This window comes from Mustela erminea, chromosome 1 (assembly GCF_009829155.1).
Source record: "Mustela erminea isolate mMusErm1 chromosome 1, mMusErm1.Pri, whole genome shotgun sequence".
Classification (NCBI taxonomy): Eukaryota; Metazoa; Chordata; class Mammalia; order Carnivora; family Mustelidae; genus Mustela; species Mustela erminea.
Genome location: NC_045614.1, coordinates 154,599,408 through 154,617,581, shown reverse-complemented (window position 1 = coordinate 154,617,581; position 18,174 = coordinate 154,599,408). Strand labels below are relative to the sequence as shown.

The window sequence follows — 18,174 nt, the reverse complement described above, 5'->3', positions numbered from 1 at the left end:
GGCTTGCCAGGTCTCTGTGGATAAGTCTGCTGCCTATCTAATATTTCTACCATTGTATTTTACAGACATACAGCTTGTCCTGAGCTGCTTTCAGGATTTTCTCTTTGTCACTAAGACTTGTAAGTTTTACTATTAGATGATGGGGTGTGGACCTATTTTTATTGATTTTGAGGGGCTTCTCTGTTCTTCCTGGATTTTGATGCTTGTTCTCTTTGCCATATTAGGGAGATTCTCTACTATAATTCACTCCTTTCTTTCTTTCTTCTTTTGGAATCCCAATTATTCTAATATTGTTTCATCTTATGATATCACTTATCTCTCGAATTCTCCCCTTATGGTCCAGTAGTTGTTTGTCTCTCTTTTGCTCAGCCTCTTTATTCTCCATCATTTGGTGTTCTTTATCACTAATTCTCTCTTCTGCCTCATTTTTTATTGCACCTCATTAATAGGTTTTTAAATTTCAACTTGGTTAGATTTTAGTTCTTTTATTTCTCCAGAAAGGGATTTTATTTCTCCAGAAACGGTTTCTCTAATATCTTTCATGCCTTTTTCGAGCTCAGCTAGCATCTTGAGAATTGTCATTTTGAACTCTAGTTCTGACATATCTATGTCCATATTGATTAGGTCCCTAGCCATTGTTACTGCTTTGTATTGTTTTTTTTGTGGTAAGTTTTTCTGCCTTGTCATTTTATCCAGACAAGAATATAAGAACAAGAGAATAAAATGCTAAAAGGTGGCAAAGACCCCAGAAAAATGTATGCTAACCAAATTGGAAGAATCCAAAACTGGGGGGGAGAGGAAAAGGGGAAAAAAAGAAATAAAAATTAAAAAATTTTACACATTAGACTGTGTGCAAAAAATTTATACATTACACACACATTAGACTGGTGAGTAGAACAGAGCCACGCCCTTGATTTTGGGTGTATTTTGGTATCTTTGAAGGAACTACCTCCCAAAATTTTAAAGAAAAAAAAAACATATATATATACACACAAAAGTAAGGGTAAACGTGATGAAGGGATGGAATATGACTGTACAGATGAGAATAAAAAAAATTCTAAAAAAAGAATTGATGAGATAAGTTGGTTGGAAAAAGAAAAAAAAAGAGGAGGGAATGTGCTCAGGCTGGAGACTAGAACAAATCCATGTGCTAGATTAGGGTATATTTTGATTAGAAGAACTTATACCCCAAAATTAAAAAAAAAATACCCTACACATATACAAAAAACAAGGTTAAATACAATGAAGGGATAAAATATGGTATAACAATGAAGGTTTAAAAAGATTTTTTTTTTAGAAAGGTATTATTAAGATAAATTAGCTCAAAAACGTTAAAAGAGGAAAGAGGAAATGTTAAAAAAAAAATAGGATTAAAAAAAAAAAAAAAACTAGGGAACCTGGGTGGCTCAGTCATTAAGCGTCTGCCTTCAGCTCAGGTCATGATCCTAGGGTCCTGGGATGAGCCCCACATCGGGCTCCCTGCTCTGTGGGAAGCCTGCTTCTCCCTTTCCCTCTGTTGCTCCCCTGCTTGTGTTCACTCTCTTGCTGTGTCTCTGTCAAATAAGTATATAAAATCTTTTAAAGAAATATTTAAAAAAATTTAACTTTGCAAAACTAAAAGATCATGGAGAAAAGGCCATGAATTCTATGCGTTGCTTTCCCCTAGCTCTGGAGTTCTGCTGTTCTCCTTGATTGGTGAGCGCGGTGTTGGCTGGATGGTCTTGCTCATTTTCTGTGGGAGGGGCCTGTTGCAGATTCTCAAATGTCTTTGCCTGAGGCAGAATTGCACCACACTTTCCCGGGACTGGGCTAAGTAATCTGCTTGGTTAGCTCTTGGAGCTTTTGTTCCCTGAACATTTTCCGTACTGCTTTGGAGGATGGGAATGAAAATGGTGGCCTCCCAATCTCTGGCCCAGAGGAGCCAAGAGCTCGGGGCCCCACTCCTCAGCGTGCCCTCAGATATAAGCAATCACTCTTGTTTCCCTGGTCTCTGGCCGTAGTCCAAGCTCACCCGGCCTGTAATTGAACGTTTCTATCTCTGGTGCACAGTCCCATTTGGAGTCTCCAAACCCAGCAGATTCCTGCTGCGCTGCTTCTCCTGGAGAAGGAAGGTGAGTCTCCCTGGATCTGCCACTTGTGGGGTCTCTGCTCAAAGAGCAGTGACCCAACTGTGCCTTGGATCATGGTTTAAGGCAACCCCGATCTGAAAGCTCACTCTTTGGTTCTGATTCTGTAGTTGGCTTCCCCCCTCTGATACCTGGCAGCTCTGACACACTCAGACACCCCCAATCTTTCTCTGACCCCATGGGACCTGAGACCACACTGTCCCCACGAGGGCTCCACCCCCGTTTAGCCTCTGGAGTGATGTCCCTCAGTGGAGCGGACTTCTAAAGATTTTATTTACTTATCAGAGGGAGAGAGGGGGAGAGAGCGAGCACAGGCAGACAGAATGGCAGGCAGAGGCAGAGGGAGAAGCAGGCTCCCTACTGAGCAAGGAGCCCGATGTGGGACTCGATCCCAGGACGCTGGGATCATGACCTGAGCCGAAGGCAGCTGCTTAACCAACTGAGCCACCCAGGCGTCCCTGGAGCAGACTTCTAAATTTCTAATTTTGTGCTCTACTGCTCCACTGCTTGCCAGGAGCCCCCCATCCCCTGGTCCATCCTCCTGTCACTTTCGATTCACTTCTCCCCACATCCTACCTTTCAGAAAGTGAAATCAGAAAGGAAATCTACCTTTGTGTTCCTAGAATTGCTGCTCTTATTCTTTCCTATCTCCTTTTGAGTTTGTAGGTGTTTGGAATGGTTTGATAACTATCTAGCTGAACTCCAGGACCTGATGTCATTTCAGTCTGCTACTCCTCCACCATCTTGCCTCTCACTCAAGATGATAATTTTTTGAAAAGTTTTTTTGGGGGGTGCCTGGGTGGCTCAGTCGTTAAACATGTGCCTTCGGCTCATGTCATGATCTCAGGATCCTGCAATCAAGCACCGCGTCCAGCTTCCTGCTCAGTGGGAAGCCTGCTTCTCTCTCTCCCACTCCCCCTGCTCGTGTTCTCTCTCTGTCTCTCTCTCTCTCTCTGTCAAATAAATAAATTAAATCTTTTTTTTTTAAAGTTTTTATTTATTCATTTGAGAGAGAGAGAAGGCACAAGCAAAGCGAGGGGCAGAGAGAGAGAAACAATCAGGCTTCTCACTGAGCAGAGAGCTCAATGCAGGACTCTCTCCTAGGACCCTGAGATCATGACCTGAGTGAGCCAAAGGCAGATGCTTAACCTACTAAGCCACCCATATGCCCTGTAAAGATGATAATTTCTTAAAAAAAGAAGTAAGTATTAAAACTCTATGTTAGGATTGGCAGACTATGGTCCAAAAGCCAAACTGGCCTATTGCCTTTTTTTATATAGCTTGAATGCTAAGAATGGCTTTTACACTATAAAATAGATGAAAAAAATCCTATTTTGTAGCATGTGAAAATTACATGAAATTAAGATTTCAGTGACTCTAAAGAGGTTTTATTGGAACACAGCCACACTCATTTGTTCATGTACTGTCTGCCTGCTTTTGCATTTCATTTTTTGGAAAAAAAATTTTTTTTAATTTTAATTTCATTATATTTAACATAGAGTGTTATATTAATTTCAGGTCTATAAGATAGTGGTTCAACAGTTCTATACATTACTAACACTCATCACAATAAGTGTATTCTTTAATTCTCATCACCTATTTCCCTCCTTCCTCCCTCCCAGTAACCAGTTCTCTATATTTAAGAGTCTATTTTTTGTTTTTCTTTTTTTTCTTTGTTGATTTGTTTTGTTTCTTAAATTCCACACAAGTAAAATCATATGGTATTTGTCTTTCTCTTTCTGACATTTCACTTATCATTATGTTCTGTAGCTCTACCCATGACAAAGATGTTGCAAATGACAAGATTTCATTCTTTTTTATGGCTGAATAATATTCTATTGTGTATATATGCCACTTCATATTTATCCATTTATAATTCTATGGACACTTGGGTTGCTTCCATAATTTGCCTATTATAAATAACACTGCTATAAACATATACCTTTGGAAATTAGTGCTTTTATATTCTTTGGATAAATACCCAGTAGTTCAAGTACTGGGTCGTATGGTAATTCTAGTTTTCATTTTTTTGAATAACCTACATGCTGTCTTCCACAATGGTTGCAGAAGTTTGCATTCCCGGGGTACCTGGCTGGCTCAGTGGAAAGAGCATTCCACTCTTGATCTCAGGGTCATAAGTTTGAGCTGCATGTTGGATATAGAGATTATTTAAAAATGAAATCTTAAAAAAATGTTTTGGGGCACCTGGGTGGCTTAGTTTGTGAGTGTTGGACTCTTAATTTTGACTTAGGTCATGATACCAACCCCCGTATTGGAGTCATGCTCAGTGGGGAGTCTGTTTGAGATTCTCTCCCTTTCCCTCTGACCCTCCCCCCACTCACTCATGCACTCTCTCTCAAATAAATATATAAATCTTTAAAAAAAAAAGTTTGCATTCCCACCAACATCAAGGTTCCTTTTTCTCTACATCCTTGTCAACACTTGTGATTTCTTACTTATTTTAGCCATTCTGACAGGTGTGAGATGACCTCTGGTGGTGTTTTTGATTTGCATTTTCCTGTTGATGAGTGAGGCTGAACATCTTTTCTTGTGTCTGTTGGCCATCTGTATGTTTTCTTTGGAGAAATGACTGTGTGTGTGTGTGTGTGTGTGTGTGTGTGTGTGTGTGTGTGTGTTGAGTTGTAAAAGTTCTTTCTATATTTTGGATACTAACCCTTGGTCAAATATGTCATTTGCAAATATATTCTTTCATTCAGTAGGTTGTCTTTTAGTTATGTTGATTGTTTCCTTTGCTGTGCAGAAGCTTTTTATTGTAGTCCCAGTAGTTTATTTTTGCTTTTGTTTCCCTTGCCTTGGGAGACTATCTAGAAAAATGTTGCTGTGACCAATGTCAGTGAAATTATTGCCAGTGTTCTCTTCTAGAATGTTTATGGTTTTAGGCCTCAAATTTAGGTTTCTGATCCATTTTGGGTGTATTTTTGTGTGTGGTATAAGAAAGTGGTCCAGTTTCATTCTTTTGTATGTAACTATTTCGTTTTCTCAACACCATTTGTTGAAGAGACTTTTTCCCATTGCATGTTCTTGCCTCCTTTGTGGAAAATTAGTTGACCATAAAATTGTGGATTTATTTCTGGTCTTTCTGTTCTCTTCTGTTGATCTATGTGTCTGTTTTTGTGCCAGTACCATACTGTTTGACTACTATAGCTTTGTAGTATATTTTGGATTTTTTTGTTTTGTTTTGTTTCCCAAGATTGGTCTGTCTATTTGGAGTCTTTTGTGGTTCCATTCAAATGTTAGGATTATTTGTTCTAGTTCTGTGAAAAATACTGTTGGTATTTTGATAGGGAGTACATTAAATCTGTAGGTTGCTTTATATAGTATAGACATTTTAACAATATTTGTTCTCCCAATATATGAACATGGAATATCCATTTGTATCATCTTCAGTTTCTTTCATCAGTGTTTTATAGTGTTCAAAGTAGAGGTCTTTTACTTCCTTGGTTAAGTTTTTTTTAAGTTTTTTTTTTTTTTTTAAGATTTTATTTATTTGACAGAGACACAGCAAGAGAGGGAGCACAAGCAAGGGGAGTGGGAGAGGGAGAAGCAGACTTCCTGTTGAGCAGGGAGCCCGATGTGGGGCTCAATCCCAGAACCCTGGGATCATGACCTGAGCTGAAGGCAGTTGCTTAATGACTGAGCCACACAGGCACCCCTCCTTGTTAAGTTTATTCCTTGGTATTTCATATGATTTTTATACTTTGTGCTGTTGATGTGATTTATCATGTTGGTTGATACTGAACCACCCTCATATCTCAGGAAAAAATCCCACTTGATCTTGGTAAATGATTTGTTTAACTTGGTTTGCTAATATCTGTTTGAAGATTTTGCATTTCTGTTCATCAGAGATATTGGTATATAGTTCCCTCAGTCTGTCTCTCTTTTTTTTTTAGTGTCTTTTATCTGGTTTTGTTATCAGGGTACAGGTGGCCTCATAGAATGAATTTGAAAGCTTTCTTTCCTCTTCTATTTTTCAGAATAGTTTGAGAAGAATAGGTATTAACTCTAAATATTTGTTAGAATTCACCTTTGAAGATGTCTGGTCCTAGACTTTTGTTTGTCAAAGTTTTTTGATTGCTGATTCAATCTTTTATGCTGGTGGTCATTCTGTTCACATTTTCTGTTTCTTCCTGATCAAGTTTGGGAGGTTATATGTTTCTATTTCTTCTGGGTTATCCAATTTGTTGGCATATAATTTTTCATAATAGTCTCATAACCCTTGGTATTTCTGTGGTGTTGGTTGTTATTTCTCATCTTTCATTTCTGATGTATTTTTGAGCCCTCTCTTTTTCTTTTGATGAGTCTGGCTAAAGGCTTATCAATTTTGTTGATCTTTTCAAAGAACCAGCTCCTGGTTTCATTGATCTGTTCTATTGTTGTTTTTAAAAAAAATTTCTATATTTATTCATTCTCTAATCTTTAGTATTTCCTTTCTTCTGCTAGTTTTGGGCTTTGTGTATTTTTTTTTTTTTTTAGCTCCCTTAAGTGTAATGTTAGGTTGTTTATTTGAAGTTTTTCTTGCTTCTTGAGGTAGGCCTGTATTGCTATAAATTTCCCTTTATTGCTTTTCTGCATGTCAAAGATTTTAGGCCATTGTGTTTTCATTTTCATTTGTCTCTATATATTTTTTAATTCCTCTTTGATTTCTTGGTTGATCCATTCATTGTTTAGTAGCCTGTAACTTAGCCTCTATGTATGTGTGTTTTTCCAGATTTTTTTCCTGTGGTTGATGTCTAGTTTCATACTGTTGTGGTTAGAAAAGATGCATGGTACTTAAGTCTTTGTAAACCCATTGAGACTTGCTTTGTGGCCTCATATGTGATCTGTTCTGGAGAATGTTCTATATGCACTTGAAAAAAATGTGTGTATTCCACTGTTTTAAGATGCAATGTTCTGAATATATCTTTTAGATCCATGTGGTCGAATGTGTCATTTTATAGCCACTGTTTCCTTAATCATCTACTGTTTAGATGACCTATCCATTAATATAAAGAATGTTAAAGTCCCCTACTATTATTATGTTAGTATCAGTTGCTCCCTTTAAGTGTCTTATTAGCTGCTATATATTTTCGGGTGTTCCCATCTTCTTGTTCAATGGTTCCCTGTGTGATTATGTACTGTCCTTCTTTGTCTTCTGTTACTGTCTTCGATTTAAAGCCTATTTTGTCTAATAAAAGTGTTCCACCTGGCTTTCTTTCACTTTCATTTGCATGATAAATGCTTTTGCATTTCTTTATTTTTAGTCTGCATGCATATGTCTTTATGTCTGAAGTGAGTCTTGTAGGCAGTATATAGATGGGTCTTGCTTTGTTTTTTTTTTTTTTTAAGATTTTACTTACTTATTTACTTACTTATTTATTTGTTTTAGAGAGAGTGTAAGTTTGGGGAGGAGGAGTGGAGGAGTAAAGAGAAGAAGAATCCAGGTAGACTCTGTTCTGAGCATGGAGTCCCACACAGGCTTGATCTCACAATCCTAAGATCACAACCTGAGCCAAAACCAAGAGTCAGATGCTTAGCCAACAGAGATACCCAGGTGCCCTGATGGGTCTTACTTTTTTATCTATTCTGTCACCCTATGTCCTTTGATTGGAATGTTTAGTCCACTTACATTCAAAGTAATTACTGACAGGTATGTACTTATCGTCATTTTGTTACTTGTTTTATGGTTGTTTTTGTAGTTCTTATTAAATTCCTTTTTTTTCTCATTCTCCTCTTTCAAGGTTTGCTAGCTTTCTTTATTGATATACTTTGGTTCCCTTCTCTTTGTATTTTGCATTTCTATTACTAGTTTTTGATTTGTGGTTACGTTTAGGTCTATATGTAACATCTTATGCATGTAGCAGTCTATATTAGGGTTTTGGCCACTTAAGTTTGAACCCATTCTAAAAGCATTAAATTTTTATTCCTCTCCCCTGTTATATTTTAGGTATATGGTGTTACACTTTACGTCCTTTTATTTTGTGATTCCCTTGACTGATTTTTATAGATATACTTTATTTTACTGGTTTTGTGCTTCCTACTTTTCTTACTCCTGCTTATGGTCTTTCCTTTCCACTCATAGAGTCTCCATTAACATTTCACGGAAGGCTGGTTTAGTGGTCATGAATTCCCCCAACTTCTGTCTCCCTGGCAAACTTTTTCTCTCTCCTATTCTGAGTGATAGCTCTGTGGGATAGAGCATTCTTGGTTATACATTTTTCTCTTTCAGTGCTTTGAATATATCATGTCACTCTCTTCTGGCCTGCAGTGTTTCTGCTGAAAAATCAGCTTGTTGTCTTACAGGGTATTTCTTGTATATAATTACTTTTTTTCTTGCTGCTTTAAAAATTCGTTACCACTACTTTCTGCCATTTTAATTACCATGTGCTTTGGTGTAGACCTCCTTGAGTTGATTTTGTTGGGGGCATTTTGTGCCTCCTGAATCTGGATTTCTGTTTTCCTCTCCAGATTTGAAGAGTTTTCAGCTGTTATTTCTTCAAATAAAATTTTCTTTCCCCCACCCTTTTCTCTTTTTTTGGGATCCTTACAATGCAAATGTTATTATACTTGATGGTGTTGTTGAGTTTTTTTAATCTATTTTCATTTTTATTATTCTTTTTTGTCTCCTGTTCAGTTTGATTGCTTTCCATTACTCTGTCCTCCAATCACTGAAATATTCATCTGCATCGTCTAGTGTACTATTTTTTTCTCTTCAGTTATTGAGTTCTTCATTTCTGATTGGTTCTTTTTTATGTTTTCTCTCTTTGTTGTGTGTCTCACTGAGTCCTTCACTCTTTTCTCCATTTCAGTGAGTATGTTTATGACGATTACTATTTCCTACCAAGCATATTGCTTATCTCTATTTCATTTAGATTTCTTATGATTTTTCCCTGTCCTTATTGATATTTTCTCCTGTCCTTTCATTTGGGACATATTCTTCTGCATCCTCATTTTGTCTAATTCTCTGTGTCTGTTTCTATGTGTTATGAAAGTCAGCTATATCTGCTCTTGAAAGTCATGGATGTATGAAGAGGTGGTCCTGTAGTGCCTTGCATTACAATGTCCCCTTTTCACCAGACCCTGGAATTTCAGGGGCATCTTCTGTGCATGTTGTTTGTGCCCTACTGTTGTGGCTGAGTTGTGTTTACCTTCAGTCTAGTCATCTGCAAAAGCTCTTTGCCTGTTGTGGGCAGGGTTTGGTGCCCGTGTTTTAATTTTGCCAGTCTGGGATTGCCTTGAGCTTGAGTTGAGTCAGACCAGGGGTTTGCCAGAGCTTCAGTAGCACTGAACAGCAAGGTATTTTTCCTGTATTGTCCCTTGAGATAGTTTTGTTGGTGAGTGGGACCAGCAGTTAGTTCAGAAATCTGTCCCCAGCACACTACTATGTGTGGTTGGACTGGTATGTGTGGTTATCTTCCCCTCTCCTTGAGACAGGAATTGCTTGGAGTGGTGGTGGCCCCTTTTTGGGCTGCTTGCATAATGCCAGCCTTGGATGGACTTTTGCCAAGGATGGTTCCACAGGAGACATGGGATCAGAGTTAATAGTGTCAGCAAGGTCTGTCAGTATGTACGGAGGTGACCTGCAGCTGCCTGGGACAACTCTGCTGAGGCCAGCTTGGTTGGACAGAGCAGATCTTCAGAAGACTGTGGGGCAAGGTATGCTATTAGAAAGGTTGGTGGAGATTATTCCTGCTGTGCTGATTCTGGCAGTTGTCCATATATTTACACTGGAGGGTGGAAGTGGGAAATGGCCCCTGCCAACTTCTTTGTTCCTCGAGGAGTCTCCCAAAGATCCCTGCCCCTCCAGCACAAACTCTGAGATAGTAAATACCCCCCTCTTGTATATCCCAGATGCTTATCAAATTTCTGCTTCTAAGTTGAATCTCAGTGGGGCTATTTGTTATGCTGTCTCTTTAAGGGTAGGGGCTCAGTTTTCTCTCATCCTCCACTCTCCTGGAGCTGAGCCCACTGATTTTTTTTTTTTTTTTTTTAAGTTCCAGGTGCTAAGCCATACTGATTTTAAGAGTTGGCGAAGCCGGACCCCTCTGCCTTTCAAAGCCAAATGTTACAGGGATTCCTCTTTCTGGTGCCTATCCCCTGTGCCTGGGGTACCTGGCATGGGTTCTATCCTCTTTGTACTCACTGCATTCTTCCCTTTGGTGGACAGTCCTGCAGGTCTGTTTGGCTCCCACTTTGCCTTTCTTACCCTCCTTAGTGTGGCCTCTTTTCAACATATAGGTGTGAAGTCTTTTCTTCCAGTCTTTGTTTTTTGTTTCTTGTTTTTTTTTTTTTTTTTTTTTCTGGTTATTTACACTGATGGGGATGTATCTAGTTGCATCTGTTGGAGGAGACAAGCCTAGGATATTCCTGTTCTGCCATCTCCCTATAAGTCCTTCCTCTACATTTTAAATATAGTGATGATTAGGATGTGTTCCTGGCATTTAGCACATGGGATTGGGCTTGGGAGGTAGGCTGGCATGGATACTAAATATCCTATCCTGCATTCAGCAGTCCCATATAAGAAATAATTGTTTGCTCAGTATGGCAGTGATATCACTGATTGAGTGATGCTGACTTTTTGATTCAGAAATGCTGACTCAGTGCAGTAAGAGGGAAAAATTCATGTATGAGGATTAGAAATAAAAAGCAAAACTATACTTGTAGACAGTTTACTTATTTAGAAAATCAAATGAAATTACAAATTATCAGAACAAAGAACCTGAGTTGAAGGTAGGTGATTGTGGAATTGACATACAAAGATCAATAGCTTTCCTATATGTGAACTATGTCTATAAATATATAAGATTATATTTGAAAATATAATCTTTTTTTTTTTTTAAGATTTATTTATTTATTTATTTGACAGAGAGAGATCACAAGTAGGCAGAGAGGCAGGCAGAGAGAGAGAGAGAGGAGGAAGCAGGCTCCCTGCTGAGCAGAGAGCCCGATGCGGGACTCGATCCCAGGACTCTGAGATCATGACCTGAGCCGAAGGCAGCGGCTTAACCCACTGAGCCACCCAGGCGCCCAATATTTGAAAATATAATCTTAAAGCAACAAATAACAACCTAAGAAAGTCACTTAGCAAAAACATGTGTATAGCATTATGGAGAAAAATATAAAGTGTAACTTATATAATAACTTATAACTTCTTAAGCATGTGAACAAAGATTTGATAAAAAGAAGAGCATACCATGTTTATAAATGGGAAGACTCCTGCTTGAATAAATAAATATTATTTCTCCCCTAAATATTTTATACCTTCAATCAATGCTAATCCAAATCCCTATTTCCAGTATAACTGTATATATATATATATATAAGTCAGTATCTTTGCTCTTCTCTTCCCAGAAACCACACAAAAGCAATAAGCACAACAGAACTCCCACAAGGTACACTTTCAGTGAAACTACAAAAAAAAAAAGAAAATCTGTGAACGACTACTAAGTATTTGTTAGGACTACAAAAAGCAACTGAGATTAGGCAGAAACAATGTGGGAGGAAGTAAGGAAGCATGCGCTGTGGGGGAGCACCTGGGGAATCTCAGAAGGCTTGAGGAAAATTCTGGGAGGCAGGTTTGGCAATATCCAGAAAAATTTAAAGTGATTATATTTTATGATCTAGCTGCTAGACTTTAGGTCTTTCTAAGGATCCTAGAGAAATTTTCATATGGACATAATGAGAGCAGTACAAGGATGTTTTTTGCAGCATTACTATGTGTATTCAAAAATTGAAGCAATCTAAAACATCAATTTTTAGAAGATAGCTTAAATTCTGGTTGAGTCCTACAGTGGAAGAATGAAATTAGATCTCTTTCTATCAGTGTGACTAGTGTCCCCAAGACAAAATTGAGTAAAAAAGCAAGTTGCTGAGTGATACTTAAATATAGTAAAATATCATGTATGTAGAAATTAAATAAAAGACTAGTGTTATATTTTTACTTACATATAGTTCATTTTTTTCCAGCTTTATTGAGATATAATTGACATATCATATAAGTTTAAGGCATACCATGTGATGATTTTATATATATATATATTTTACAAAATGATTGCCACAATTACTTAACACACCCATCACCTCACATAGTACTTTTTTTTTTTTTTTTTTGGTATGTGTGGTGAGAACATTTGAGGTCTACTCTCTTGTCAGCTTTCAAGTATACAGTATAGTATTTTTAACTATAGTCATTATGCTGTATGTTAGATATCCAGAACTTATTCATCATATAACGGTAAGTTTGTACCCTTTGACCGCTTTCACCCATTTCTCCCACTTCCTTGCCCCTGGCAATCATCAGTCTACTCCCTGTTTCTATGAATTCAGTTTTTTTTAGATTCCAGATGTAAGTGAGATCATACAATTTTTGTTTTTTTCTGTCTGACTGATTTTACTTAGCATAATGCCCTCAAGTTTAATTCATGTTTTCACAAGTGGCAGGATTTCCTTTTTGTATGGCTGAATTTTATATATTTTATATTACATATAAAATTTATCACATTAACTATAGTCAGTATTAATTATATTAAATATTACATATATGATAAATTTTGTTATATCACATAGTAATCATATTTAATATAATGTTAATTATATTTAATGTTATATAGGAATTATATACATTTATATCATTTTTTTACATAGTCATGTGTTGATGAACACTTAAGTTGTTTCCATGTCTTAGCTACTGTAAATAATGCTACAATGAGCATGGCAGGGTACAGATATCTCTTTGAGATAGTAATTTCATTTCCTTCAGATATATACCCAGAAGTGGAATTGCTGAATCATATGGTACCTCTATTTTTAATTTTTTGAGTAAGCTCCATACTGTCTTTGATAATGACTATAGCAATTATATTCTTGCCAACAGTGTACTAGGGTTCCCTTTTCTCTATATCCTTGCCAGCATTTGTTATCTCTTGTCTTTTTTAAAACAACTATCCTAACAGCTTTGAAGCAATACCTTCTTGTGTTTCTCTTTTGTAGTTCTCTGATAATTTGTGATATTGGACGCCTTCCATGTACCTGCTGGTCATTTGTATATCTTCTTTGGAAGAATGTCTATTCAGGTCCTTTGTCCACTTTAAAATCACATTATTTTGGTTTTTTATTTTTATATGCTAATATATTTAGGATATTAACCCCTTATCAGATGTATGGTTTGAAAATATTTTCTTCCACTCTATAAGTTGCCATTTCATTTTGTTACTTATTTCTTTTGCTGTGAAGAAGCTTTTTAGTTTGATGCAGTCTCATTTTTGTTTATTTTTGCTTTTGTCATTGTGCTTTTTGTGCCATATACAAAAAACCATTGCCAAGACCAATATCAAGAAAGAGGCTTTCTCCCTATGCTTTCTTCTAGGAGTTTTACATTTAAGTATTTAATCCATTTCAAGTCAAGTCAAGTCAAGTGATTGATGTAAGTTAGGGATTCAGTTTCACTCTTTTACATGTAAATATCCAATTTTTCCAGCCTCACTTACTGAGGAAAGTATCTTTCCCCTATTGAGTATTTGTGGCTCCCTTGTCAAATATTAGTTGACTATATTTGGGTTTATTTCTGGGCTCTTGATTCTGTTTCATTGGTCTATGTGATTGTGTTTATGCCACTACTGTATTATTTTGATGACTGTAGCTTTGTAATATAGCTTGAAACCAGGAAGTGTTATGCCTTCAGCTTTGTTCTTCTTTCTCAAAATTGCTTTTGCTCTTTGGGAGTTTTTTATGTTTCCATATTAATTTCAAGGTTGTTTTTTCTATTTTTTTAAAAGATTTTATTTATTTATTTGACACAGAGATGGAGATCACAAGTAGTCAGAGAGGCCGGCGGGGGGGGGGGGTGGGCGGGGGAAGCAGGCTTCCCGCTGAGCAGAGAGCCTGATGTGGGGCTCAATCCCCAGACCCCGAGATCATGACCTGAGCTGAAGGCAGAGGCTTAACCCACTGAGCCACCCAGGCGCCCCTGTTTTTTCTATTTCTGTAAAAAATGTCTTTGAATCTTACTAGGAATTGTACTGAATCTGTGTATGGCTTTGGGTAGTATGTATATTTTAACAAATTAATTCTTCCAATCCATGAACATGGGATATTTTTCCCTTTACTTTTGTCATCTTCGATTTTTTTCATCAGTATTTCATAGTTTTTAGTGCATAGATCTTTTACCTCCTTAGTTAAATTTATTCCTATTATTACTACTACTACTACTACTACTACTACTATTATTTTAAGATTTTATTTATTTGAGAGAGAGAGCATGCACAAGTGGGGTGGGGAGGGTCAGAAGAAGCAAGAGAAGCAGCCTCCCCACTGAGTTAGGAGCCTGAGGAGGGGTTCAATTCCAGAACCCTGGGATCATGACCTGAGCTGAAGGCAGAAGCTTAATTGACTGAGCCACCCAGGTGCCCCCCATTTTATTATTTTTTATTATATTATAAATGGGATTGTGTTCTTTATTTTTTAGGTAGTTCATTGTTAAAATATAAAAATACAGCTTATTTTTGTATGTTGATTTTGTATCCTGCAACTTTACTGAATTCATTTGTTAGTTCTAGCAGTTTTTTATAGTCTTTATAGTTTTCTATATATAAGGTCATGTTATCTGCAAAAGAGACCATTCACCTCTCCCTTTTCAGTTTGGTTGGCTCTTGTTTCTTCTTTGCGTGATTGCTCTGGGTAGGACTTCTAGTACTATATTGAATAGGAGTGCTAAGAATAGGCTCTTGTTTTGTCCCTGATCTTAAAGGAAAAGCTTTCAACTTCACTGTTGAGTATGCTGTTAGCTATGGGCTTGTCTATAGAGTTCATTTCTGTTTCATTTCTCTAATAGAGAGGGAGTATAGAGTAGTAGATAAGACCACAAAGGTCAGATTGCCATGTTCAAATCCTAATTTCTATCACTTACCAGCTGTGACCTTCTTTAAGTAACTGATATTTCCTTGCATTTCAAAATGTTGATTTGTCTGATATAGGGCATTCCAAGGTATGATTATTTAGTAGGCAGATAATATTCTTCAAATACTGTCTAGCTTTATTTTTTTTTTTAACTGTCTAGCATTTTATGTGCAACTAAAATGTCTTCTGGCCGAATAAGTAACAAGAGGCAGTACAGGGCACAGATAAGCTATGAGGCACACCAGGAAGATGTTTCCTAATATCATTTTGTCATCACCCCTGAAGTTCAAGAGAACAGGAACTGAAAGGGAATAAATGAAATACTGAAACATACATGAGTTTGTCCATATGCTTCTAAGGTTCTTTGCTTCATCATCCAGGTCGAGGGCTCCCGGCAGGACAAGCTGAGGTTGAGATGATAGAACGTGCCCGGGAGAAGCGTGCTTGGGAAGCCACTCTTCCAAGTCTGAGTGACTCCTTCCAGTTTGAGAAGAGGAGGAGGATGATGAATGTGATGGAGAGGAAGGAGTGGGCCTTCAGAGAGCAGGAGATTGAAAAGTAAGTTCTAGATTACCCAAATATCTGCGCCTGAGCTGTTGGCGTAATGTAATTACTTTTTATCTGTAAAACATTTTCCCAAATGTATGGGTTTAACAGCAACCTGCCACCTATAGAGATAGAAAGTTGGGTTTCTGGTTCTTTTGGGAATAATAGCTCTATAATTTTCTTCCTAACAATATAAAAATGTATAAGGCCCTTTTCATATGTAAAGTTTTAAGTATGGAACCCAGATTTGAACAATTCCTCAAAACATCTGTGATTCTTCTCTTCCCTTTTCTCTTAAAAGAAATCTAGACTATCACAGAATCCCATTGAAATGCCTTTCATTTTTTTAAAGATTTTAAAAATTTATTTGAAAGAGTGAGCACGAGCAGGAGGAGCAGCAGAGGGAGCTGCAGGGGGAAAGGGAGAAGTAGGCTTTCCACTGAGCAGGGAGGGCGATGTGGGGCTCAATTCCAGGACCCTGGGATCATGACCTGAGCTGAAGGTGACTGAACCACTCAGGTGCCCCTAAAATGTTTTTCTTTTTAAAATTTTTAAAACTGTAGTTCATTAACATACGGTGTATTAACATACAGTGTAATACTGGCTTCAGGAGTAGAATTCAGTGCTTCATCACTTACATATAACACCCAATGCTCATCACAAGTGCCCTCCTTAATCCCCATCACCTATTTTACCCATCCCCCACCCACTTTCCTGCATCAACCTTCAGTTTGTTCTCCATTCCTAAAAGTCTGTTTCCTTTTTCTTCCCCTTCCCATATGTTCATCTATTTTGTTTCTTAAATTATACATATGAGTGAAATCCTATGGTATTTGCCTTTCTCTTTCTCTTACTTTGCTCAACATAATATACTCTAGCTCCATCCACTTTGTTACAAATGGCAACATTTCATTATTTTTTCACACCTGAGTAATTTCCTATTGTGTGTGTGTGTCTGTGTGTGTGTCTGCCACATCTTTATCATTCATCAGCAGTCTTTTGAACTGACCCTTTCTGTTCATTCCCAGTGCCAACCTCTGGGGATATCTTCATATCCAGCAGCCTCCTAGCTAATCCTCTTATTCTCCCTTCTACTGGATTCTCAGTCAGGACGCCTCGGGTTCTAGTCACAGCCCATGGGGCATTTTCGATTTAAAAGACAAATTGTGGAGTTCCTTAATTAAGAGATGAGCTCACAGTACACAAATAACAATATGCTGTGGTACTTCTGGTTTTCAGTTATTTATCTAATGTATTTGCAGTAGCAATGTATTTGTCTTTGGAATGTGTGGAAAGGATGAAAACCCCCAAATTACAACTCCCTAGCAATAAGGAAAGGAAAGGAAGGGAACTTGATAAGGTTATCGTTTGTCCTAGGCTGAGCTGAGGCACTTCACTGCTCATAGCAATGCCACCACAGCCCTGACGGTGCGCTTACACAAAAGAAAGTTAAAAACCAGAGCCTCAGTGTGGTTCTGAATTCAAAATATGTTTATCTTTTTATAACACCTTCTATTAACCCTGAATCCAGACTGTGTGATGTTTTGGTAAAAACTTGCAATTAAAGAATGCAAAGGTGTTAGGTATTGGGTGTCCAATCCTGTCTGTAGAAAATTAAATTTATTGCTGCAATTTGGAGAGGTATAGTCTTATCAGAAGGGCATTAAAAACATTTAAAATGTTTCTGGGTAGTTCTGTTTGGGGTAAGTGGAGATTTGGGAAAGTTATTGTGAGAAGCTAGCCTCTGAGCTGTGTGTTGAAGGGTGAGTAAGAAGCCATCAGTTAGATAATATTAGTGATGATGATGATGATGATGATGATGATATTTACAGAGCATGTTACAGTTACAGAGTACTTACTATGTGTTGGAGCCATGTTCCAAGCCAGTAGTTCTCAAATTGTGGTCTGCAAACCAGCAGCATCAGCATTACCTGGGAATTTGTTAGAAATCCAGATTTTCGGGCACCATGAGGATTCCAGATTATCTGATGCATGCTCAAGTTTGGGAACTACTCTTCTACCATGTTGTATGTATTAACTCATTTAATGCACACGACAATCTTATGGGATAGAAATTATGTCCATTTTATGACTAAAGGAATTGAGGTTTAGTGATGAATTTTAGAATGAACCTAGGATTTCTAACTTCACACAGAAAGGTGACTCTTGGTCTGTGGCTTATTTTTAAAAACACCTGTTTCTCCATATTTTTTGCTTTTCACTACTTCCCCACTCCCCCTTGTATGTTCGCTTTGAGAAGCTCCCCCAGTATGACATGTTAGCTCTGTCTCTTGAGTTGAACTTTCCTTTACTGAGGCCTCACTTTTCCCTTGTGTATGTGGCAAATCTCAATCCTTGTTTATTCTCAAGACAAGAGTTCACGGCTCCTGTAAGGAAGACTTCCCCACCTTCCTGGATCCACTGGGAATAGCATTAGACATAGACGCTCTGTCATTTCTTCTCCCACATTCTTCATTCTTCTGGTCTGGTATTTATCTTCTTGTGCTATAAAATACTAGTTGATATGCCCGCTCCAATAGAACAGTGCTTCTTGAGAGAAGGTGTTTTATTTTGTTCATCATTGTTTGTTTCCTGCTTGGCATATGGTGAG

At 37.6% G+C, this 18,174-nt stretch overlaps 1 protein-coding gene across 2 annotated transcripts in view; it reads left to right on the top strand.

Moving 5' to 3' along the window:
* MAATS1 (MYCBP associated and testis expressed 1) overlaps nucleotides 1-18,174 on the top strand; it is a 100,214-nt gene that overhangs the window by 38,402 nt on the left and 43,638 nt on the right. For both annotated transcript variants that reach the window (XR_004286904.1, XM_032347728.1), the window contains exon 7: nucleotides 15,398-15,575. Coding sequence is in view for 1 of the 2 variants with exons in the window: in XM_032347728.1 (XP_032203619.1) it covers nucleotides 15,398-15,575 (178 nt within the window). In the remaining variant the exon portion in view is untranslated. The remainder of the gene's footprint in view (nucleotides 1-15,397; nucleotides 15,576-18,174) is intronic.